General features: G+C 46.1%; 1 protein-coding gene across 2 annotated transcripts in view; it reads left to right on the top strand.

The window, feature by feature from the left end:
- The window catches only part of HEATR5A (HEAT repeat containing 5A), a 107,408-nt gene extending 84,167 nt beyond the window's left edge, over positions 1 to 23,241 (top strand). For both annotated transcript variants that reach the window (XM_069730402.1, XM_069730412.1), the window contains 13 exons: positions 60 to 299; positions 656 to 837; positions 925 to 993; positions 1,153 to 1,329; positions 1,692 to 1,875; positions 4,012 to 4,260; positions 6,738 to 6,865; positions 7,417 to 7,564; positions 8,115 to 8,387; positions 14,865 to 15,089; positions 15,173 to 15,315; positions 15,470 to 15,683; positions 22,697 to 23,241. In XM_069730402.1, the coding sequence (XP_069586503.1) occupies positions 60 to 299; positions 656 to 837; positions 925 to 993; positions 1,153 to 1,329; positions 1,692 to 1,875; positions 4,012 to 4,260; positions 6,738 to 6,865; positions 7,417 to 7,564; positions 8,115 to 8,387; positions 14,865 to 15,089; positions 15,173 to 15,315; positions 15,470 to 15,683; positions 22,697 to 22,998 (2,534 nt within the window). In that variant the 3' untranslated portion in view covers positions 22,999 to 23,241. The remainder of the gene's footprint in view (positions 1 to 59; positions 300 to 655; positions 838 to 924; positions 994 to 1,152; positions 1,330 to 1,691; positions 1,876 to 4,011; positions 4,261 to 6,737; positions 6,866 to 7,416; positions 7,565 to 8,114; positions 8,388 to 14,864; positions 15,090 to 15,172; positions 15,316 to 15,469; positions 15,684 to 22,696) is intronic.
- The last annotated feature ends 804 nt before the right edge of the window (positions 23,242 to 24,045 follow it).

Below are 24,045 nucleotides of genomic sequence, written 5' to 3'. Positions count from 1 at the left end.
GTCTGTATTTAGAGGATAATATCTGTAATAATTCCTTACACTGCTCCTTGTCCTAATAGATTTTGCAGCAGTGGCTTCCCTGGATACTACTCAAGAAGAAGAATGTGAGCAGTCCTGCTCTGACTCTGTGCTAACATCCAGGAAAGAGGAGTCCTCTACCCTGTCAGTTAGTCCACGGTGGCACACAAGAGTGTTTTCAATGGAGTGTGTTAATATGCTGGTGTCACAGTGTGTCGGGGCAGGGGGAGCCCACTTTAATATGGCTGAAGCCCAAGAGATGAAGCACAAAGAACCGGACAGTAAGAGGCAGAAATCGTTATTTACCCTGATTTATTGCTTTGTCATAATTTTTTGGCTTTTGCAAAGTATTCTTATATCGTAACCCATTTGATCTTGATATACTGGAGACATTGATTCTCTTGATCATTTGCATTGCTGGACGTGAAGTTGCACATAATATAGATAATAGTAGGTAAATGATATAGAAGTCATACGTTAATATAGTCCCAATGAAAAGTTAGGACACCCCTCTTCATGCAGTGGTTTTCCTTGTTCTAATTGGAATGTGCACATTTTTGATACAGACTGATGGCAGCAAAAAAAGAAAATGATATAAGTGATAAACACACTTTGCACTTTTTTTTTATTTTTGTAGGCGATTTCTTGGTTCTACATCTGCAAGATCTGGTTCGCATGTCCTTCATGGCTGCCACAGATCATAGTGAGCATCTTCGTCTAGTTGGACTGCAGTCGCTCCTCCTGGTCATACAACGATTTTCCTCCGTGCCTGAGCCTGAATTTCCTGGGCATCTTATACTAGAGCAATACCAAGCCAATGTGAGTTCCCCCTTTGGACTGCTAATATATAAACAATATATTAATATAAAATATTTTATATCATAATTTATTTTTTATTGTTGATAGGTAGTAGCTGCAGTAAGACCGGCCTTCAACTCGGATACCCATCCTGATGTGACTGCTAGGGCTTGCCAGGTAACTGAAGATAGAAAATAAGACAGCCCTTTTATTGCCTTAAAAAAATGCTTTTCGTACTACCAGCACCAGTTGGATCATGATGGTTTATCAAGGGAACGAAATATGTCTATATAAGTATCAGAAAATATATGGGACCTTCTTCTTCTCCCCCTACAGGTTTGCAGTGCATGGTTAGCCAGTGGCGTTGTAAAGGACCTATCAGACTTGCACGGAGTTCAGCAGCTGCTCCTATCTTCTCTGAGTAGAGTGCAAACGATGAAAGAAACCACAAGTGTATATAGTGAAAGCACCACTACCATGGAGTCATTGGCTGTTCTGAAGGCCTGGGCAGAAGTAAGTGATATGCAAGTTCCCTTAATGCTTCTAAATAATCATGAGGATGAATAGAGTCAACGAATGGCATCTGTCTCTGCCCTTCTCTGTCTCTATAAAGCCAGAGCTGTCAATCAAGGTTGAGGTTGGTGGAGATGGAGAGATAACAAGTAGATGGGAAGGTGCACTTAAATGTTTGGCCATGACATAGGTGCCCCATGGGCCTGTACTTGATGTGAACAGTCATTCTGTGCGGACTCAGTCCCTGTAAACCAAATCCCGACAGGTCCTGTTGACTGATTCCATTGTTCCTGCATATGAATCAATCAGAAATTATCCTTCATGGTTTCAACCTTACCAATTCCAAATGTTCTTAATAATAGGTTTATATCGCAGCAGTGGAAAGAACGGGCTGTGAAGAAGGGACTGGATCTGATCCTGAGGATAGTCTCCTTTCCTTGGTACAAGCTGATATTGCCACTCTGAGCAAGTTGTGGTTGTCCGCTTTGCAAGATCATGCACTACTCACCCTTCCTGCTGAGTGTGGCCATCAGCTTCCTTCAGCTGGTAAATGTTGCCTGCAATATACTTTTTATGTCAATGTGACCCTTTAATTGTCATAGCATTTACTTGTTAGGCCTAACTTTACTTGTCCTTTCTAAAATTAAGTTAAAATGGTTGTTCTGTACTGGATAACCCCCTTCTTAACTATCACTGCATACTGGTGCCGTCCCCCCAATCTCCAGCAGTCCTGTGACATACACACTCTCCTACTGCAACCAACCCATATTTGAGAAAAAAATGAAGGCTGCAGCTGATCAGCAGCTGCTGATTGGCTGCAGCGGTCACATAACATTGCCGTGCAGAGATCAGGGGAATGGCAGTGCTCGAGAGGTAATTACACAATTTGTTTTTTTCATATCTTATACTGCACAGCTGAGCTCTTAAGAATGGGTGGTCCAGTAGTGGATAATCTCTATTACTGCTCATTTACTAGCTATTAAAAAGAGTACCGTATATACTGGAGTATAAGCCGACCCCCCTAATTTTGCCACAAAAAACTGGGAAAACTTAATGACTCGAGTATAACCCTAGGGTGGGAAATGCAGCAGCTACCAGTAAATGTCAAAAGTAAAAATAGATACCAATAAAAGTAAAATTAATTGAGACATCAGTAGGTTAAGTGTTTTTGAATATCCAGGAGCCCCATATAGTGCTTCATAAAGTTTATGATATACTCATAAGATGCTCCATATTAAAATATGCCCCATATAATCCTGTATAAAGGTTAATAATGGCCCCACAAGATGCTCCATACAGACACTTGCCCCATATAGTGCTGCACAAACGTTATGGCCCCATACAGACACTTGTCCCATATAGTGCTTCACAAACGTTATGGCCCCATAGATGCTCCATACAAAACACTTGCCCCATATAGTGCTGCACAAACGTTATGGCCCCATAGATGCTCCATACAGACACTTGCCCCATATAGTGCTGCACAAACGTTATGGCCCCATAGATGCTCCATACAAAACACTTGCCCCATATAGTGCTGCACAAACGTTATGGCCCCATATGATGCTCCATACAGACACTTGCCCCATTTGCTACGATAAAAAAAAAAAATCACATACTCACCGTCGCTCAGGCCCCTGGCACTTTCAATATTCACCTGACTTCGTTCCGGCGCTGCACCTTCTTCAGCGTCTTCTGCACTGACGTTCATGCAGAGGGCGCGCACTAACCACGTCACCGCTGAAGAAGGTGCGGCGCCCGGAACGGAGAGCAGGTGAATATCGCGCAGCGCTGCGCTCCCCATTATACTAGCCTGCTCCTGGAGCGGTCCCTGCAGGTCCCTGGCTTCCTCGGCGCCAGCAGCTTCTTCCTGTACTGAGCGGTCACCGTTACTGCTCATTACAGTAATGAATATGCAGCTCCACCCCTATGGGAGGTGGAGCAGCATATTCATTACTGTAATGAGCGGTACCATGTGACCACTCAGTACAGTTAGAAGCTGCCGGCGCCGGGGAAGCCAGGGACTGCACCAGGAGCAGGTGAGTATTATTAGACAGCCCCCGCTCCCCCTCCCCTGCCGACCCCTGGGTATGACTCGAGTATAAGTCGAGAGGGGGACTTTCAGCCCCAGAAAATGGGCTGAAAATCTCAGCTTATACTCGAGTATATACTGTAACTAAAACCTAACCCTAGCCGTGTGATATTAGGTAAGTTTATTAGCTGCTTCTTAGTGTCCAGTTCAGGAAGCTGACATATTGGATTTTTCCTATATAGAACTGACCCCATTTCTGTCTCAGACTTGGAAGCCATACTGGTCTTAAATTTGGAAAGAAAGTCCCTGATGTCAGGAGTGATCCAATATGACAGGAAGACGCAAGGACGACTAAAGCAGCTCTTCACAGTGAACCAAACTGCTCCCAAAATTTCAACTTCTTGGATTCCTCTGATTTTAAATAGTTGGACTGGGACAATGTGGTTAATTCCAATTTTTAGGATTTCAATGGAGTTCAGTCCTGATTCCCTTTACCATGACTGTTCGTTTCCTAGCTGTAACATCATTATGTACTGGTTAAAATAGTTTCCACCAGAGTAAAACAATCCAGCATATATGGACACATCTCCACCCATCCTTTTACTCTTTCCTTTTTTTATTTTATCACTTTTCTGTTGATTCTTTTTCAGGCGGGGTATTCTACACTTCTGAAACCAGTGATGCGGCCAGGCTACACTACTTTACCTCCTGGGCTACCATTCTTCATGCTACCTCTCTGTGGCTTAGCACCACTGGTTTCCTACCTGCAGACCCAGATGATGCTGGCAGCCGACTTTCCCGTCCTGTCACTCCGACTACTATGGGACAGGAGCGCAGCAACAAGACTCCGGCCAAGTCTCCAGAAAATCTAAACTCGGAGAGATTTCACTTAATTCTTGGTATATGGTTAATGTACTAATTAGCTGTAGGAATTATATGGCTACACACTATTTACTTTCTTACATTTGGACAGTTTTGAGCCCTACTTAGGTCACCCATTAAATGGAAATTGTACTTTCAAGAAATTTAGCATAAATCAATTTTACAAGAAATATAAGAAACTTTGTAATATATCTTATCAGAGATATCTGCTTACATATCCAATTTTTCCCCTACCCGTTAACTTCTCTCCTACTCTGATGAAAAACAGTTAAAATCCATCCTGCTTATACAAGATTGATTGCTAGCTCACTGTGGTGTTGTGCCACAGCCCATTATCCTCTGTGGGGAAGGGATGGCGTGAGGAGGAGAGGGAGATACTGAAAGGTTTGTGCTGAGCTTTCTAACAAGTCTTTGACCTCCAGTGCTGGATTCACATCTACACTGGTGACTACTGCTGTATAATATCCTCCATGCTGCTTGCCTTTGTTTGCTTAAAAAAAGAAAGAAAAATAAATGAAGAGTAGGAATCCTTCTCTGCATTGTGAATGGGTAGATATGACTACTACTAGTCGCCTCCCAAAAGCTCAGGGTGGATTGCAAATTAGAGATAGTCTGCAGAGAGGGAAACTGTTAAAAATGCAGGATAGAAGTCATAGAATTCTCAAATACAGTGTTATTCTTCATGCTCACACAGGACAGTTTATTCTGAAAACATACACAAAGGTACAGTTTCTCTTTTAAAGCTTCGATTAGATCGATTTTTCGTTCATGCGCCTAAACAGAAGTTGCCGAACCCTCCAGATAACTATTAACTGTATTAATACTGCACACGCTGGACAAAGCTTGGATCAAAAGCTAAAATCAAGCCAATACAACATAAGAGACTTGCATTGCTGTATAATGATGTAATATGATTACATTGTTCTAGGGCGTGTGTAACTCATGAACCCTCCTATAGTAGAGACATCCCTGAACCGATAATCTTGTAAATGTGCCCCTGCTGTGTACTGTGTAATGGCTGTGTCTAACCGTACAGGAACATGGTCTGTTCATACCACAGCTCCTGGGCAGGGGAGGAAGCAAAAAGTGTGGTCGTGAAGTTTTATGGAGAACTATGACTGTTATTTCAGGAGAACTTGCAGCAGAATGTCTGTCGGCCCCTAGCTCCTCCCGCCTGTCACCATATAATCTTATATGCACCAACTGTCCTCTCCTATCTCAGTAATGGGGAAATCTGTCTATACTGAATACAATTCATGAATTGAGAATAAATGATCAGTGAAGGAGGAGAAAAAAGCAGATTTGTGTGATAAGATCTCTCACAAAGTTGCTTATTTTCCTGTGTATTAACGATTTATGAAATAAAAATGAAAACAGTTTCTTGTATTTTCAATTAAAAAAAAAAAGGTAATGCGATTTGAGCATGGGGATGGATTAACTCTTTCATTATTCAGTATGCCTTAGTAATGCTAAAAGTCATGATATTCTAATTATAAGGACCTATTTGGGTCCTTGCTGGTGTCTTTGCCACCCTGACTTTCCTGCGTACAGCGGTGTCTCCCCTCGCGGATGTGAAGCAACAATAGATGGACAATATAATAACCCTCTTACCACCATTCGCACGTAAATTTTAGTTCTTCACTGTAGACAGATACAAATTACGGTAGGTGGTTGGTAATTTAAGGTTTATTAGTCAAATATAAATTATCTCCATCCGAAAGATAGGAGGTAACTTGCTGATCAGTGAGGGTCCGACTAAATGGACCCCGACATTCCTGATATCTGAGCCCTGGAACCTCCCAGAAAAGAGGTGCACAAGCTCTGCCTCCACTTTATTCATTGCTAATGGGACTGCTGGAAATGGCTTTCACTGGCTATTAGTGATGAGCGAATATACTCGTTACTCTAGATTTCTCGAGCACGCTCGGGGGTCCTATGAGTATTTTTTTAGTGCTCAGAAATTCAATTTTCTTGCCGCAGCTGAATGTTTTACATCTGTTATCCAGCATAAGTACATGTGGGGATTCCCTAGCAACCAGGCAACCCCCACAGGTAATCATCCTGGCTAACAGATGTAAATCATTCAGCTGCGGCAAGAAAACTGAATTTCTGAGCACTAAAAAATACTCAGGACCCCCAAGCGTGCTCGAGAAATCTCGAGTAACAAGTATATTGGCTCATCACTACTGGCTATCCCACTCACAATGAATAGGGCAGAGGTCGACCATGTGCGTCCCCCCATTCAAGACAGTGCGGCGGAGTCCCGATCTCGTGGTTCTAGAGCCTGATCTCTGGGAGTCCCAGCACTCAGCACGATATCCCCGATCCTATGGATAGGGAACACTTATCCATAGGGTATACTCTTTTTTTTTTTTTTTTGGTGTTTTTTTTTTAGAATAACCCTTACAGAAGACGAATAAATTATTCACACTGATCTGAGATGATTACAAACATTTATTGATTTTTTTTTTTTTAATTTAACTTTTTTTTCCAGGAATTTGTGTTGAATTTCTCTGTTGCCTCCCCGTGGACGCCCCTATGGAGAGAATCGCTGCTTGTCTGCGGGCTATGAAGGCGTTACTTGGAGGTGTCTGGCCTAGGGCCCATGTAGGGGCTGATCAGGTAAATGTTGACCCCATGTTAGCGGAGACGGAGGGTGCAGAAATGCATCAGTAAGGGAGGAGCCTCTCGTATAGAGTCTGGTGGAAGCATTCTTACTCTTGTAGCTGCCCGCACGGATGCGCAGCAGCCTGTGTTTACCGCAATGTGTAATCTAAACATTTTAGTGCAATAATAAATTGCGTTGTGTGAGCACTAATTAAGTTTTTAGACACTTTTTAAAGTAAATTTGGGCACAGTTTTTTTACACAAATGCTGAAGTTAATAAGCCTGTATTGATGGATGAGACCAAAACACAACTTCAAAGTTTTGAAAACTTATGCACGTTCCGACCATCCGCTGGGTGCAGCGCTCCTGCACACTGAATGGTAACCTCACCACGTCTGGAGAGTCCGGCGCGTGGATTGGCTGTAATTACCTACACCACTCATTGTGCAGGAGCAACTGCACCCTGCCATGTGACCCAATGGAGATTTCTCATAATATGGAGCTATATTTGTGCGTTTGCCTTTTCATGGATTTTCATTGGGCTCTCCTGTACTTGTATTTCTCAGGCACTTGCTATTGAGTTGATTTCCGTATTGCACCGATTACTACTAATGCGAGAATCTTCAGAAATACAGTTGCTGGCTTTGGAAGTTGGGAAACAAATCTTGAGTGCAGCTAAGGAACATGTACAAGAGAGGAGGAGGAGCGCAGAAGGTAAGTATTTAAAGGGGTTGTCTCCACTTCTTAAATAGGGAAAATTGTAAAGTGCTTGTAATAAAATAAACTAGCAACTTTGCAAATTACCTTCTATTGAAAGTCATCTCCATGCTCAAGAAAAGAGGAATTTTTAATGTTCTAGTGTACAGCTCGTTCCATAGGTTACCGTCCACCTTTCAGTCTGAGTGGCCAGCTACCTAGGGAAGGAGCATGAGCTGCTCTGAAGCTGGCCAGATCGCAGGATCTGAAGAACTTCGATCCAGCTGTGCTTCTCCCATGCTGCAGAGGCCTATCCTAGCAACCTGGGAGACAGCACAGTTTGGACCAACGGTGAAACCATGCCGCTGGTCCGAAATGTCAAACTTTAAGAGCTCACCAGCCCAGGCAAAGCAGGAAGCCGGGGCCCGGGAGCGATGTGCTCCTGAAGATAGAACAACAATCATCTGTGCCAGGTTAGGCCACTGTAGAGAGGGTGATCATTAACTCAAAGAAAAAAGATAATCTCCTGTGTAACACTTGATCTTCGATTTCCTCCATTTTTCCTTAGTTGACGATGGAGCAGAGGAGAAGGAAACCTTACCAGAGTTTGGAGAGGGTCACGATACCGGAGGCTTCGTGACTGGCCACTCTCTGGTACTTGCTGCACTGGAGCTGTGCCTTTGTATCCTCATCAGACAGCTACCCGAGCTCAGTCCTCGCCTTTCAGGGAGCATTACCGGGAGACATGCCTCAAGACCGCCTCTGTCTCATGATTCCAGTTTGCTGATTTCTGCCTCTCTGACTATTCTAGCTGAGCTGCCGTCCCTCTGTTCTCCAGAAGGTGAGTGAAAATAATTGCTGATCTCTGATGCCTATCTAAGCCATCCGCCCCTGGGGAAGCACATAATTATGGGCTCTACCCCTGGAGCATGTTACACGGCTATAGTAGACTAACATCCATGATGCCCTTAGGCTGACGATCGCGGCAAATATTCTGCAGCCTTTAGAGCAGCTGAAGGAAAGCTGCAGGGGATATGATTTACTTGCAGATTTTTTGCTATAATTGAAAATTTCTCTTGACTAAGCAACATAGTAACATAGTAAGGCCGAAAAAAAGACATTTGTCCATCCAGTTCAGCCTATATTCCATCATAATAAATCCCCAGATCTACGTCCTTCTACAGAACCTAATTGTATGATACAATATTGTTCTGCTCCAGGAAGACATCCAGGCCTCTCTTGAACCCCTCGACTGAGTTCGCCATCACCACCTCCTCAGGCAAGCAATTCCAGATTCTCACTGCCCTAACAGTAAAGAATCCTCTTCTATGTTGGTGGAAAAACCTTCTCTCCTCCAGACGCAAAGAATGCCCCCTTGTGCCCGTCACCTTCCTTGGTATAAACAGATCCTCAGCGAGATATTTGTATTGTCCCCTTATATACTTATACATGGTTATTAGATCGCCTCTCAGTCGTGTTTTTTCTAGACTAAATAATCCTAATTTCGCTAATCTATCTGGGTATTGTAGTTCTCCCATCCCCTTTATTAATTTTGTTGCCCTCCTTTGTACTCTCTCTAGTTCCATTATATCCTTCCTGAGCACCGGTGCCCAAAACTGGACACAGTACTCCATGTGCGGTCTAACTAGGGATTTGTACAGAGGCAGTATAATGCTCTCATCATGTGTATCCAGACCTCTTTTAACCCCTTCATGACCCAGCCTATTTTGACCTTAAAGACCTTGCCGTTTTTTGCAATTCTGACCAGTGTCCCTTTATGAGGTAATAACTCAGGAACGCTTCAACGGATCCTAGCTGAGATTGTTTTTTCGTGACATATTTGGCTTCATGTTAGTTGTAAATTTAGGTCAATAAATTCTGTGTTTATTTGTGATAAAAACGGAAATTAGGCGAAAATTTTGAAAATTTCACAATTTTCACATTTTGAATTTTTATTCTGTTAAACCAGAGAGATATGTGACACAAAATAGTTAATAAATAACATTTCCCACATGTTTACTTTACATCAGCACAATTTTGGAAACAAAATATTTTTTTGTTAGGAAGTTATAAGGGTTAAAATTTGACCAGCGATTTGTCATTTTTACAACGAAATTTACAAAATCATTTTTTTTAGGGACCACCTCACATTTGAAGTCAGTTTGAGGGGTCTATATGGCTGAAAATACCCAAAAGTGACAACATTCTAAAAACTGCACCCCTCAAGGTACTCAAAATCACATTCAACAAGTTTATTTAACCCTTCAGGTGCTTCACAGCAGCAGAAGCAACATGGAAGGAAAAAATGAACATTTAACTTTTTAGTCACAAAAATTATATTTTAGCAACAATTTTTTTATTTTCCCAATGGTAAAAGGAGAAACTGAACCACGAAAGTTGTTGTCCAATTTGTCCTGAGTACGCTGATACCTCATATGTGGGGGTAAACCACTGTTTGGGCGCACGGCAGGGCTTGGAAGGGAAGGAGCGCCATTTGACTTTTTGAATCAAAAATTGGCTCCACTCTTTAGCGGACACCATGTCACGTTTGGAGAGCACCCGTGTGCCTAAAAATTGGAGCTCCCCCACAAGTGACCCCATTTTGGAAACTAGACGCCCCAAGGAACTTATCTAGATGCATAGTGAGCACTTTGAACCCCCAGGTGCTTCACAAATTGATCCGTAAAAATGAAAAAGTACTTTTTTTTCACAAATAAATTCTTTTAGCCTCAATTTTTTCATTTTCACATGGGCAACAGGATAAAATGGATCCTAAAATGTGTTGGGCAATTTCTCCTGAGTACACCAATACCTCACATGTGGGGGTAAACCACTGTTTGGGCACATGGTAAGGCTCGGAAGGGAAGGAGCGCCATTTGACTTTTTGAATGAAAAATTATTTCCATCGTTAGCGGACACCATGTCGCGTTTGGATAGCTCCTGTGTGCCTAAACATTGGCGCTCCCCCACAAGTGACCCCATTTTGGAAACTAGACCCCCCAAGGAACTTATTTAGATGCCTAGTGAGCACTTTAAACCCTCAGGTGCTTCACAAATTGATCTGTAAAAATGAAAAAGTACTTTTTTTTTCACAAAAAAATTCTTTTCGCCTCAATTTTTTAATTTTCACATGGGCAGTAGGATAAAATGGATCATAAAATTTGTTGGGCAATTTCTTCCGAGTACGCCGATACCTCATATGTGGGGGTAAACCACTGTTTGGGCACTCGGCAGGGCTCGGAAGGGAAGGCGCACCATTTGACTTATTGAATAGAAAATTAGCTCCAATTGTTAGCGGACACCATGTCGCGTTTGGAGAGCCCCTGTGTGCCTAAACATTGGAGCTCCCCCACAAGTGACCCCATTTTGGAAAGTAGACCCCCCAAGGAACTTATCTAGATGCATATTGAGCACTTTAAACCCCCAGGTGCTTCACAGAAGTTTATAACGCAGAGCCATGAAAATAAAAAATAATTTTTCTTTCCTCAAAAATGATTTTTTAGCCTGTAATTTCCTATTTTGCCAAGGATAATAGGAGAATTTGGACCCCAAATATTGTTGTCCAGTTTGTCCTTAGTACGCTGATACCCCATATGTGGGGGTAAACCACTGTTTGGGCGCACGGCAGGGCTCGGAAGGGAAGGCACGCCATTTGGCTTTTTAAATGGAAAATTAGCTCCAATCATTAGCGGACACCATGTCACGTTTGGAGAGCCCCTGTATGCCTAAACATTGGAGATCCCCCAGAAATGACCCCATTTTGGAAACTAGACCCCCAAAGGAACTAATCTAGATGTGTGGTGAGGACTTTGAACCCCCAAGTGCTTCACAGAAGTTTATAACGCAGAGCCATGAAAAAAAAAAAAAAAAAATTATTTTCTCAAAAATGATCTTTTAGCCTGCAATTTTTTATTTTCCCAAGGGTAACAGGAGAAATTTGACCCCAAAAGTTGTTGTCCAGTTTCTCCTGAGTACGCTGATACCCCATATGTGGTGGTAAATCACTGTTTGGGCACATGCCGGGGCTCGGAAGTGAAGTAGTGACGTTTTGAAATGCAGACTTTGATGGAATGCTCTGCGGGCGTCACGTTGCGTTTGCAGAGCCCCTGATGTGCCTAAACAGTAGAAACCCCCCACAAGTGACCCCATTTTGGAAACTAGACCCCGAAAGGAACTTATCTAGATGTGTGGTGAGCACTTTGAACCCCCAAGTGCTTCATAGAAGTTTATAATGCAGAGCCGTGAAAATAATAAATACGTTTTCTTTCCTCAAAAATAATTATTTAACCCAGAATTTTTTATTTTCCCAAGGGTTACAGGAGAAATTGGACCCCAAAAGTTGTTGTCCAGTTTCTCCTGAGTACGCTGATACCCCATGTGTGGGGGTAAACCACTGTTTGGGCACACGTCGGGGCTCAGAAAGGAAGTAGTGACTTTTGAAATGTAGACTTTGATGGAATGGTCTGCGGGCATCACGTTGCGTTTGCAGAGCCCCTGGTGTGCCTAAACAGTAGAAACCCCCCACAAGTGACCCCATTTTAGAAACTAGACCCCCCAAGGAACTTATCTAGATATGTGGTGAGCACTTTGATCCCCCAAGTGCTTCACAGACGTTTACAACGCAGAGCCGTGAAAATAAAAAATTATTTTTCTTTCCTCAAAAATGATGTTTTAGCAAGCATTTTTTTATTTTCACAAGGGTAACAGGAGAAACTGGACCCCAGTAATTGTTGCGCAGTTTATCCTGAGTACACTGATACCCCATATGTGGGGGTAAACCACTGTTTGGGCACACGTCAGGGCTCGGAAGTGAGGGAGCACCATTTGACTTTTTGAATACGAGATTGGCTGGAATCAATGGTGGCGCCATGTTGCGTTTGGAGACCCCTGATGTGCCTAAACAGTGGTAACCCCTCAATTCTACCTCCAACACTAACCCCAACACACCCCTAACCCTAATCCCAACTGTAGCCATAACCCTGATCACAACCCTAACCACAACCCTAATTCCAACCCTAACCCTAAGGCTATGTGCCCACGTTGCGGATTCGTGTGAGATATTTCCGCACCATTTTTGAAAAATCCTCGGGTAAAAGGCACTGCGTTTTACCTGCGGATTTTCCGCGGATTTCCAGTGTTTTTTGTGCGGATTTCACCTGCGGATTCCTATTGAGGAACAGGTGTAAAACGCCGCGGAATCCGCACAAAGAATTGACATGCTGCGGAAAATACAACGCAGCGTTTCCGCACGGTATTTTCTGCACCATGGGCACAGCGGATTTGGTTTTTCATATGTTTACATGGTACTGTAAACCTGATGGAACACTGCTGCGGATCCGCAGCCAAATCCGCACCGTGTGCACATAGCCTAATTCTAAAGGTATGTGCACACTGCGGAAAACGCTGCAGATCCGCAGCAGTTTCCCATGAGTTTACAGTTCAATGTAGACCTATGGGAAACAAAAATCGCTGTACACATGCTGCGGAAAAACTGCACGGAAACACAGCGGTTTACATTCCGCAACATGTCACTTCTTTGTGCGGATTCCACAGCGGTTTTACAACTGCTCAAATAGAAAATCGCAATTGTAAAACCGCAGTGAAATGCGCAGAAAAAAACGCGGTAAATCCGCCATAAATCCACAGCGGTTTAGCACTGCAGATTTATCAAATCCGCAGAGGACCAGAATACGTGTGCACATACCGAAACCCTAACCCTAGCCCTAACCCTACCCCTAACCCTACCCCTAACCCTAGCCCTACCCCTAACCCTACCCCTAGCCCTACCCCTACCCCGAACCCTAGCCCTAACCCTAACCCTACCCCTAACCCTAGCCCTAACCCTAGCCCTAACCCTACCCCTACCCCTAACCCTAGCTCTAACCCTACCCCTACCCCTAACCCTACCCCTAACCCTAGCCCTAACCCTATTCTAACATTAGTGGGGAAAAAAAATTTCTTTATTTTTTTATTGTCCCTACCTATGGGGGTGACAAAGGGGGGGGGGGGTCATTTATTATTTGTTTTATTTTGATCACTGAGATATAATCTATCTCAGTGATCAAAATGCACTTTGGAACGAATCTGCCGGCCGGCAGATTCGGCGGGCACACTGCGCATGCGCCCGCCATTTTGGAAGATGGCGGCGCCCAGGGAGAAGACGGACGGGACCCCGGCAGGATCGGTAAGTATGATGGGGTGGAGGGGGACCACGGGGGGGGGGGGGGGGATCGGAGCACGGGGGGAGGAATCGGAGCGCGGCAGGCATGGAACGGAGCACGGGGGGCGTGGAACGGAGCACAGGGGGGCTGGAACGGAGCACGGGGGGGTGGAACGGAGCACGGGGAGGGTGGATCGGAATGCAGGGGGGGTGATTGGAGCACGGGGGGGTGATTGGAGCACGGGGGGGAGCGGAGCACTGGATGGAGGGGAGCCGGAGCAGTGTACCGGCCAGATCGGGGGGCTGGGGGGGCGATCGGTGGGGTGGGGTGGGTGCACATTAGTGTTTCCAGCCATGGCCGATGATATTGCAGCATCGGCCATGGCTGGATTGTAATATTTCACCCGTTATAATAGGTGAAATATTACAAATCGCTCTGATTGGCAGTTTCACTTTCAACAGCCAATCAGAGCGATCGTAGCCACGAGGGGGTGAAGCCACCCCCCCTGGGCTAAACTACCACTCCCCCTGTCCCTGCAGATCGGGTGAAATGGGAGTTAACCCTTTCACCGGATCTGCAGGGACGCGATCTTTCCATGACGCCACATAGGCGTCATGGGTCGGATTGGCACCGACTTTCATGACGCCTACGTGGCGTCAAAGGTCGGGAAGGGGTTAATGCACCCCATGATCCTGTTTGCCTTGGCAGCTGCCAATGTAGGACAATGTTCAGGCTCTGCTGCAATCCTTTAAAGGGTTGACCACTTTTAAGAAATCCTTATTTTCGGGCACAGGTTGATCTATTAAAAAACAAACAAACTTTGCTTAACTTAGCAGTCACTGGTCCACTGGCAAGTCCCTGCTGCTGCACATAGTGTCTGGCACTGACTGCAGTGCTGACATCACATCAGCAGCCAATCCTTTAGCTCTGCCAGTGTATGTGGAGCGCCCAGCTCACTGATTGGCTGTCAATGGGACTTCAGTGCCAGATACCAGGAGCAGAGGTGGAGACTATCTGGTGAACCGGGGGACGGTGAGTACAGCTCCATTTTTTTTATTCCAAGCTGCCAAAAATTTCATGAAGGGTGACAACCCCTTGATGGTCTAAAGACAGATACTATGGGATGTGATAATTGTGTATTATCTTTCCTTCTACAGGCAGTGTGTCAGTCCTCCCCACTCTGCTATACCTCGTGGTGGGTGTTTTGCAGCACACAGCTGAAAAAAACCCTGATGGGCGACTATCCCTGGCTTTAACCTCTGCTCTGCAAGCCCTAAAAGCTATTGTGTCATCCCCAATGTCTCGTGTAGAGAAGAGCAGAGCCTCCTGGACCAGTCTTTTACACAGTTCTGCATCCTCCATGCTTCAGTCCTGGGATTCGGGTATGCTTTTTTTATAGGGACTAACCAAATCCTCCTATTAATGACCCTTCCTGTAATGACAATTGTTTGTCATCTTACCCTAGATGGTAAAAAAGACAGGATTGCCCTGCTGACGGCTATAACAATATTCCTCCTGTCTGCTAATCCCGAGGTCATGTCTGAACCAGGACTACAGAATGCCTGCCTGCAGAGATTCCATTACAGCGTGGACAGCAAGGACCCTAATGTGAGCTTTGGCAGGTGGACATGGGACCTTCCTAGAAGACCGAGCTAGGGAGGAATGGTCTGATTTAAAAAAAAAAAGTCCTAATAGTGCCATAGTTAGAAAGTAACAATGTCATGTCAGGCACCATTTTTATTATTATTTGTTTTCATTTTAGGAGCAGTTAAAATGCTGCAGGCTGATTTTGTCCATTTTCCAACATCCTGCTCACTATGTTGTTGCCCCGTACATTTGTGACTTGGCACCTCGAGTTGTTCGTCACCTAAGTCATGCCGATAGCAGAAAACCTCAAAGCCACGCTGAGCTTTCAGTCCTGCAGGAAGGTGTGCGGCTTCTTCAGGCTCTTATCGCTGCCAGCGAGGAACAGAATCGTAAGTCTCACATCTGTGTTGGAGAGAATTTTAGAGATTTGTTATTTATTTATTTTTTTAGAAGTTATACTAAGTAAGTAGAACTTTTTTTATTAGTAGAACAGACCACATAAACATTGAACGTGCAGGAAAAGAGTCTACAAAGGCTGATCAAGTAAAAATGAAACCCAGTTGAAAAAGTTTTGTAATGAAACCATATCGCAAAATGATTTTTAGCCCAAAATACATTCATTTAAGTAGAAAAAAAATTACCCCAAAAGTGGACAGCTTCTTTTAATACTTTTGGACCTCCCAAAAGGAGTATATACTTCTTGGTGGTCTAAAATGTAAATGCAGTGAAATCCTCCGGGAGATCATGCAGCTGTGAAGGCAGGGAGCGGACTATCAGACACAGCCGGACTCCTCACAGAGCAGGTAAACCTAATTTATTATCATGTGTACCTTCTCCATGGCTGTATACACAGCGCTTAACCAGCACTCACTTGTGATTACAGGTTAGTTAGCACTGACAGTGCTTCCTTCTCTGGACCCAATGATCACTGGGTGATGGAACAGAACTACTGGGTCCTAGGAGCTGCAGTCAGCTTGGCTATGCTGGCAGGAGGATCAAATTTCCCTATAACTTGGGCAATCTTTAATGAAAATAACATATTAATATATTAGCCCCTAAGATAGATAAAGATCTTATTGGGGCACCGTGTGTGAAATAAATAAAATAAGAATTACGGTAATAAGCAAAAATGAATGTAACCATAAATCAATTTAAAAAGCAAGAAAAACTAAAAAGAAACACATCCTTGTTTCTACATCATTCCCCCAATGAAAAAAAATAAAAATAAATGTCTAATATATAAAATAGGGATTTTTGTGTACTCACCGTAAAATCCTTTTCTCCGAGCCACTCATTGGGGGACACAGGACCATGGGTGTTATGCTGCTGTCACTAGGAGGCTAACACTAAGTTGAGACAAAAAGAGTTAGCTCCTCCCCTGCAGTATACACCCTCATGCTGGCTTCCAGAGACCCAGTTCAGTGCAAAAGCAGTAGGAGATTACTAACAATATATTACATAATATTAGAGTATAACATGTCAGAGAAAGTCAAGAACCGAAAAAGGTAACGAGCCGTAAGGCTAACAGGGTGGGTGCTGTGTCCCCCAATGAGTGGCTCGGAGAAAAGGATTTTTCGGTGAGTACACAAAAATCCCTATTTCTCCTTCACCACATTGGGGGACACAGCACCATGGGACGTCCCAAAGCAGTCCCTGGGTGGGAAAACAATACAACCAAATAACTGCCTGTACCATCTGACTATAAATGCGCGACGGCCGCCTGCAGAATACGTCTGCCAAGGGCCGCATCCGCAGAAGATTGAATGTGGACATTGTAGTGCTTTGTGAAAGTATGCAGGCTGGACCATGTTGCGGCCTTGCAAACCTGCTACGCCGTTGCCTGGAGCTGGATGGAGCAGGAAGCACCCATCGACCGAGTAGTGTGTGCTCTAATCCCCGCCGGGATAGGACTGGCCCTGACTCGATAGGATTCTTGAATAGCTGAACGGATCCATCTGGCTATCGTGGCCTTAGACGCGGCTAAACCCTTTCTGTGACCCTCCGGAGCACAAAGAGGCAGTCCGATTTGCGGAAAGGAGCAGTTCTAGAAACGTACCTCATAAGGGCCCGTACCACGTCCAAGGTGTGAAGGGCCTTTTCGACCCTATGTTTTGGCTGTTGGCAGAAGGAGGGAAGAATGATATATTCATTAAGGTGGAAAGATGAAACCACCTTAGGGAGAAAAGCCAGAGATGGGCGTAGGACTACTTTGTCCTGGTGGAAGGAAAGGAAAGGTGCCCGGCACCATAGTGTGGCCAACTCTGAGACCCGCCTGATAGATGTTACTGCCACAAGGAAGGCCACCTTCCAGGAGAGGACAGTTAGCGGGACATCCTGCAGAGGTTCAAACGGAGATTCCTGAAGAACACTCAGAACCAAATTGAGATCCCAGGTCTCTAACGGCATTCTGTAGGGGGGTACCCACGTGGGAGACCCCTTGAATCAAGGTCCTGACTTGCAAGTTGGCAGCGATCTTACGTTGGAACAATACAGATAACGCTGAGATCTGACCCTTGAGGGAACTGAGCGCCAGGCCGGAATCCAAGCCGGACTGGAGAAAATCCAAAATGGAAGGAATCGAGAAAACAAGCGGAAGGCGACCGCGGAGCCTGCACCATGAGAAGGTTTTCCAGGTGCGGTGATAAATGCAAGCGGAAGACGCTTTTCGAGCGCTTATCATGGTGGGAATGACCTGCTGGGAGAAACCAGCTTGAGTTAGAATCCGGGTTTCAACAGCCACGCCGTTAAACGTAGGGCCCCGGAGCTCTGGTGGTAGATCGGCCCTTGGTGAAGCAGATCTGGTTGGTCTGGTAACCGCCAGGGAACGTCGGATATGAGCGTACCATGCGCGACGTGGCCAATCCGGGGCGACAAGGATGACTCCCTCCGTCTTGATTTTTCGGATCACTTTCGGCAGTAAGGGAAGTGGAGGAAACACGTATGGGAGTTGGAAACTGTGCCTTGGGGATATCAGTGCGTCCACCCCGATGGCCTGGGGATCCCGAGAACAAGCTATGAAGTTGGGAACTTTGGCGTTCAGTCTGGACGCCATGAGATCCACGTCTGGAGTTCCCCAGAGAAGGCAGATTTGCCGGAAAACCTTTGGATGGAGTTCCCACTCCCCTGAGGCGAGACCCTGATGGCTGGGGAAATCCGCCGCCCAGTTATCGACGCCTGGAATGTGCACTGTGGAAATGGTGGAGTGGTTGGTCTCGGCCCAATGGAGAATGTGGGAGACCTCCTGCAACGCCGCCCTGCTGCGGATACCCCCCTGATGGTTTATGTACGCCACCGCTGTGACGTCCGATTGAATTCGAATTGGGTGACCCGCGAGCAGGAAGTGTAAACGTCTCAGGGCAAGTCTGATCACTCGAATCTCCAAGGTGTTTATAGGAAGTCTCGACTCCCTAATTGTCCAACGCCCCTGGGCAGTGTGGTGTCGAAACACCGCTCCCCAACCGAGGAGACTGGCGTCGGTAGTTACCACCAGCCAGCGAATCGGGAGAAAAGACCTCTCCTGGAAGAGAGATGATCTGAGTCCACCATTTGAGGGCTTGCCTGATCCATGGAGACAGAGGACATGGCCGATCGAGGGATAAGGGACTCCTGTCCCAATTGTCCAGCAGAGCCTGTTGTAAGGGGCGGAGATGGTGTTGAGCGAAGGGAACCGCTTCTATTGGGCCACTATTTTTTTCAGGATCTTCATGGCAAACATAATGGACTGCGGACGAGGACAACAGAGCGTCCGAGCTCCCTGCTGAAGCTCTTGGGCCTTGGACCGAGGGAGCAAGACCAGCCCCTTTAACGTGTCCAGGATCATGCCTAGGAAAGTGATCCGTCGGGCAGGAATGGGGGAGGACTTGTCCAAGTTGATTAACCAGCCCAGGCGCGAAAGAGAATCCAAGGTAATGCGGACGCTTGTCTCGCAGGCCTGATAAGATGGACCTTTTATCAGGAGGTCGTCTAAGTATGGCAACACGACCACTCCACGGGAGTGAAGAATGGCCATGACAGCCGCCATGACCTTTGTGAATACCCTGGGCACAGTGGCAAGGCCGAAGGGTAAGGCCGTGAATTGAAAATGACCTCTTGGATGGCGAAACGGAGGAACCTTTGATGTGGCGGGAAGATTGGGATATGAAGATAAGCATCTTTGATGTCTATTGTTGCTAGGAACTCCCCTGTCTCCATTGAGGAAATGACTGACTGGAGGGACTCCATCCTGAAGTGCCGAACTTTTACGTACTTGTTTAGGAGCTTCAGGTCCAAAATAGGACGCACCGTTCTGTCCTTTTATGGAACAACGAAGAGGTTTGAGTAAAAACCTCTAAATTTCTGGTGTTCTGGGACCGGAACAATGACTCCATTTTGGCGGAGGGATTCGAGGCGCGGTAAAGTGCGCGAGATTGGGCCCCCGAACTTGGGAGACGAGAGGGGAAAAACCGTGCTGGAGCTGAGGTGGAGAATTCTATTTTGTAACCAGAAGACACCAGATCTCAGACCCATTCGTCAAGGATGACGGAAAGCCAGACTTGTTGGAAAAGAAGCAGGCTTCCGCCTACTTTGGAGGTGTCGACTGGAACACTCCCCGAGTCATTGTGAAGGAAATCTGGCTCTGGCAGGCTTGGACCCTCTGGTTCTGGGTTGTCTAGGCTTTCCTCGCCAGGACTGATTCGGCCTGTATGAAGGTCGAGTGTCTCTGTCTGTGCGTGGAGATCGTTCTGATCTGGATGAGGCTGTGGAGTTGGACCAGAATGGGCTCCTGCGAAAGGGCTGAAAATGAAAATATTGTTGGCGCTGAAAAGCAGCTTTAGGTCTGTGTTGCGGGAGGAACTTGCTCTTCCTGTAGCATTGGATATAAGCTGGTCTAATTTTTCTCCAAAGAGACGTCCGCTCTGAAAGGGAAGGGAAATCGGAGACTTTTTTGAGGAGGAATTTTCGCGCCACTCTCTAAGCCAAATAGCTCTCCTAATGGTGATGGCGTTTGAAGCCACAGTTGCCGCACAGTCCGCTGCGTCTAAAGACGCATACATCCCATAATCTCCAGCCATGGCAATTTGTTTGGCCAGATCTGCCGCCTCAGACGGAAGATCCTGTTCCTGAACAGATTTTGCAAGGGCATCTGCCCAGAAAACCATTGCTTTGGCGACCCAAGCCGCAGCGAAGGAAGGAGATAGAGAGGAACCTGAGGCTTCTACACTGAGCAAGCCAGGGAATCTAACTGGCGTTCTGTGGAATTTTTAATTGAAGCCCCGTCAGGTACGGATAAGAGCGTTTTGATAGCCAAATGCGATACCGGAGGATCTACTAGTGTAGGTTCCGTCCAATCTTTAACAAGATCTGCGGAAAAGGGATACTTTGATTCCAGGGCCTTTTTGCCCGTAAGGCGCTTATCCGGTCACTCCCTGTGTCGCCGGACTATATCCAGGAAATCTGGATGAGAGGCGAACACCTTATGGGAACGTTTGGTTCTCTTAAAGGAAACCGAATGATCCGGAGCCGAATTAGGGTCATCGTCCACTTTTAGCGCATGATTGACAGCCTCAATGAGGGAGTCAACAGTAAATCTAAACTCTGGAGAATCTGGATCTAAGGATGCATCAGACTCAGAGTCGTGATAGCTACGAGCCCCAGGAGAGGGTGTGCGAGAAGTGGAGCTACCAGAGGCTGAATGGCGTGGTAAATGCTCAGGAGAGGTAGTTCGGATCCGTTTTTTGGATGACCGTACCTCCTTCCGGTGAGAGCGGCCCCTGCTAGCCGACGACTCCCCTGTTATGGAGAGATCTCTTAACCCAGGAAAAAGAGGGCCCCACTCCCCAGAGGGGTCATGAAGGGATTTAATCTCTTAGGCTAAAGAATCCATGGACTGTGACAGTGACGCGGCCCACTCAGGGGGGCTAGATCCACTGGGGTCGGTGGCGGCGGAGGGCTCATGGGTACATTGGGCATCGCAGGCTGAGCAGAGAGGGGAACTTTGAGGCTGAGGCAGTGGAGCCTGGCAGGTGGTACACGCAGTAAAAAAGGTAGTATGCACCTTGGTGGTCTTTTTGGCCCATGACTGCGACATGATGTACCCCAATATAAGTAACAGGAAACACTGCTAGATGGAAGTGAGGGTAATGCTGCAGGGAAGCACCTAATGCGGTCTCCTTACCCGAGTCCTGTGTCCCGCAAAGAGATGAGGTGGCGCTAATAGAAGAGAAGATCGGCGTCCAGAAGAAAAAATTGCTGGCACGTGCAGAGTTGATGGAGCTGCGGCATGCAGAGGAAAAAAGATGGCCGCCGGGGGTTGAGAGGGTAATCTCGCTGAGAGCGAGAAGCGCCAGGTCCGGGGGAGGAGCCGCAAGATGATGCGAGCGATGGGCGGGGCCTATCGGGATGCGGCCCACACTAGGCCGAAGCCGGGGACTAAATTTATGGCTTCGGCTCGGCACTCGGCCGCGGTCCGCTGGAAAAGGCGCCTAGCAGCCCTGCGGGGACCCTGACAGATGAGCCCTCCAGAACCGCTGGAAAGACTGACCCCCCCCCAGGTGGCACTTACCCCATATGGAGGGGAATTGCGGAGCAGCTTGCAGCAGGTTAGCTGTGCCCGGGGTGGTTAGGACGGTGCAGGGTTGGGGAAGCCTCTATCCACCATCCCCATAAGAGGGGGGTGTAGAGGAACGTCCGCCTGCTTCCATCATCCGCTTTCTCAGTGGTGATGCAGTGGGGGCTGCACGGACGCCACAATGCAGAGGGCCTCTGAACAGCCGAGGGTAAAACCTGGTGGGCAGGGCAGAGTGTCCAGCAATAGGCCTGGCTGCAGAAGAGGATACATGGAGGATACTCCATGTGCTCGTCTGTAAGGAGGGGGGAGATCGGTGCCCTTGAAGGAGCCCGTCGCCCCAAAAAAATCAGCTTAGGCAGTGGCATCCTACGTTGCAGGAGAGGATACGGAGAGGTAAAACTCCCATGCTCGCCTGTTGTTGGTTCGGGGAGATCTGAGCCTTGAAAGGTTCCGTCATCCCCTTCGTCCGGTAAAAAAGGTTAAATCCAGTGTGCCTCCTACGGACACTAAGCTTGAACTGGGTCTCTGGAAGCCAGCATGAGGGGGTATACTGCAGGGGAGGAGCTAACTTTTTTTTGTCTCAACTTAGTGTCAGCCTACTAGTGACAGAGGCATAACACCCATGGTTCTGTGTCCCCCAATGTGGCGAAGGAGAAAAGTATGTGTATAATAAAGCCTGAAAGTGTGCAAGGTCAGGAATGGGGAAAAAATGTCCCGCTCCTGAACGGGACCAATTTTGGCAGGACCTGGAGCCCTGTATATTTATTATTTAAAACTTTTATCAAGTTATATATTTTTTTAATATATTTGCTAGTTGAAAGGTTGGGAAAATCACTTTGTCATTTTGTTCCGCAGGACCTCCCATTGTTTCCATGGTTTTGCATCTACTCATCTCCTTTCTTTTGGATGAGAATACTCTCAGTTCTGCCTCTCAGTACTCCAGAGCTCTCCATGACTTTGGCTTGCAAAGCCTCACGCAGTTCGGGGCCAGCCACCCTGACCAGTTTCGTCATCTAATGAGTTCTTCCACAACACTACGTTCTCGCCTAGAAGCTGCTCTGCGGGGCAATCAGGAAAGCCTCAAACCCAAACCTCGTACTGTCAGGGGAGGAGGACAAGGGTCCCCAAGCATCCAGCTCAAGACAAACTTTCTGTGAAACCTTTTGTGAAGTTGCACCACTGCACTCCTTGCAGCCTTAATACTTGGCCACAGCTTTTACAGTTACTATCAGAAGTGCCTGGTATATCGAGAAGTTGCGCAGGCCTTTCTATTAATGAAAGTTTTCCTGTATGTTATTGTGTCTCCATAATCTAATGCCTTAACAGACTGGTTCTTAGTTAGTTGGAACCGCCACCGACACAGTGGTTTGACATTGATTTATAAAATAGGAGCTTCATCTAAAAAAAAAAAAAAAAACGCAGAAACATTTAGTACTAACATAAAGGGAATGTAGAAGAGTCATAAATGTGCATATGAAGTAGGGGCCGGGTGTAAGGGAGAAGTACAAGGCGTCGTTTCACAAACTGGTGCAAGGTAATGAAAGGAAGAACAGGCGACAATGTTTGGGTTCATTCTCCCCAGAATTCGGAGCTGTGCCTCTGCTTTGAACTTGGTAGCACTTTTCCAGTGTCCTATATACATGTAATAAGCTTCTGTATAAGGGGCACATACACAAATCCTCACAGTCCAGGCAGCTACATGTTGATGGATTAATACAAGGTTTCTGTTTTGCACTGCCATGCCGAATACTGTGTTGGTTTTAGTTGCATCACTACTACTTTTACAATTTTTTTACTGCACTACTTTCCCAACTACATTTTATGGTTTCTTATACTTTAATTTGTAAGTTACCGTACCTAGAACCTTAACACTTTAGCTACCTAAAATGCCTTGATAAAGTTAAGTTGTGTCTGTAATAGTCCTATTGACTTAAAGGGTATTACCATCTCCAAGATCCTATCCTAATGTGTAGTAGGTGTAATAAAAATAATATAGGAAAATACCTCCACTAAAAAAGGTGGCACAATTCTTCTGATTAGCTATGTTGCATACTTCATGTATAGGGCATTGCAGTTGCTTAGAGATTCATGGTTATGGGCACTGATATTGTGACAGTTGTTAGTGGCCGTAACCATGGATTCCTGCCTACCTCAATGCCAGCACATGGGGTAAGTGACATAGCCAATCAGAAGAGCTATACTAC

Source organism: Ranitomeya imitator, chromosome 1 (genome assembly GCF_032444005.1).
Source record: "Ranitomeya imitator isolate aRanImi1 chromosome 1, aRanImi1.pri, whole genome shotgun sequence".
NCBI classification, from domain to species: Eukaryota; Metazoa; Chordata; class Amphibia; order Anura; family Dendrobatidae; genus Ranitomeya; species Ranitomeya imitator.
This window is presented reverse-complemented; position numbering and strand designations above follow the sequence as displayed.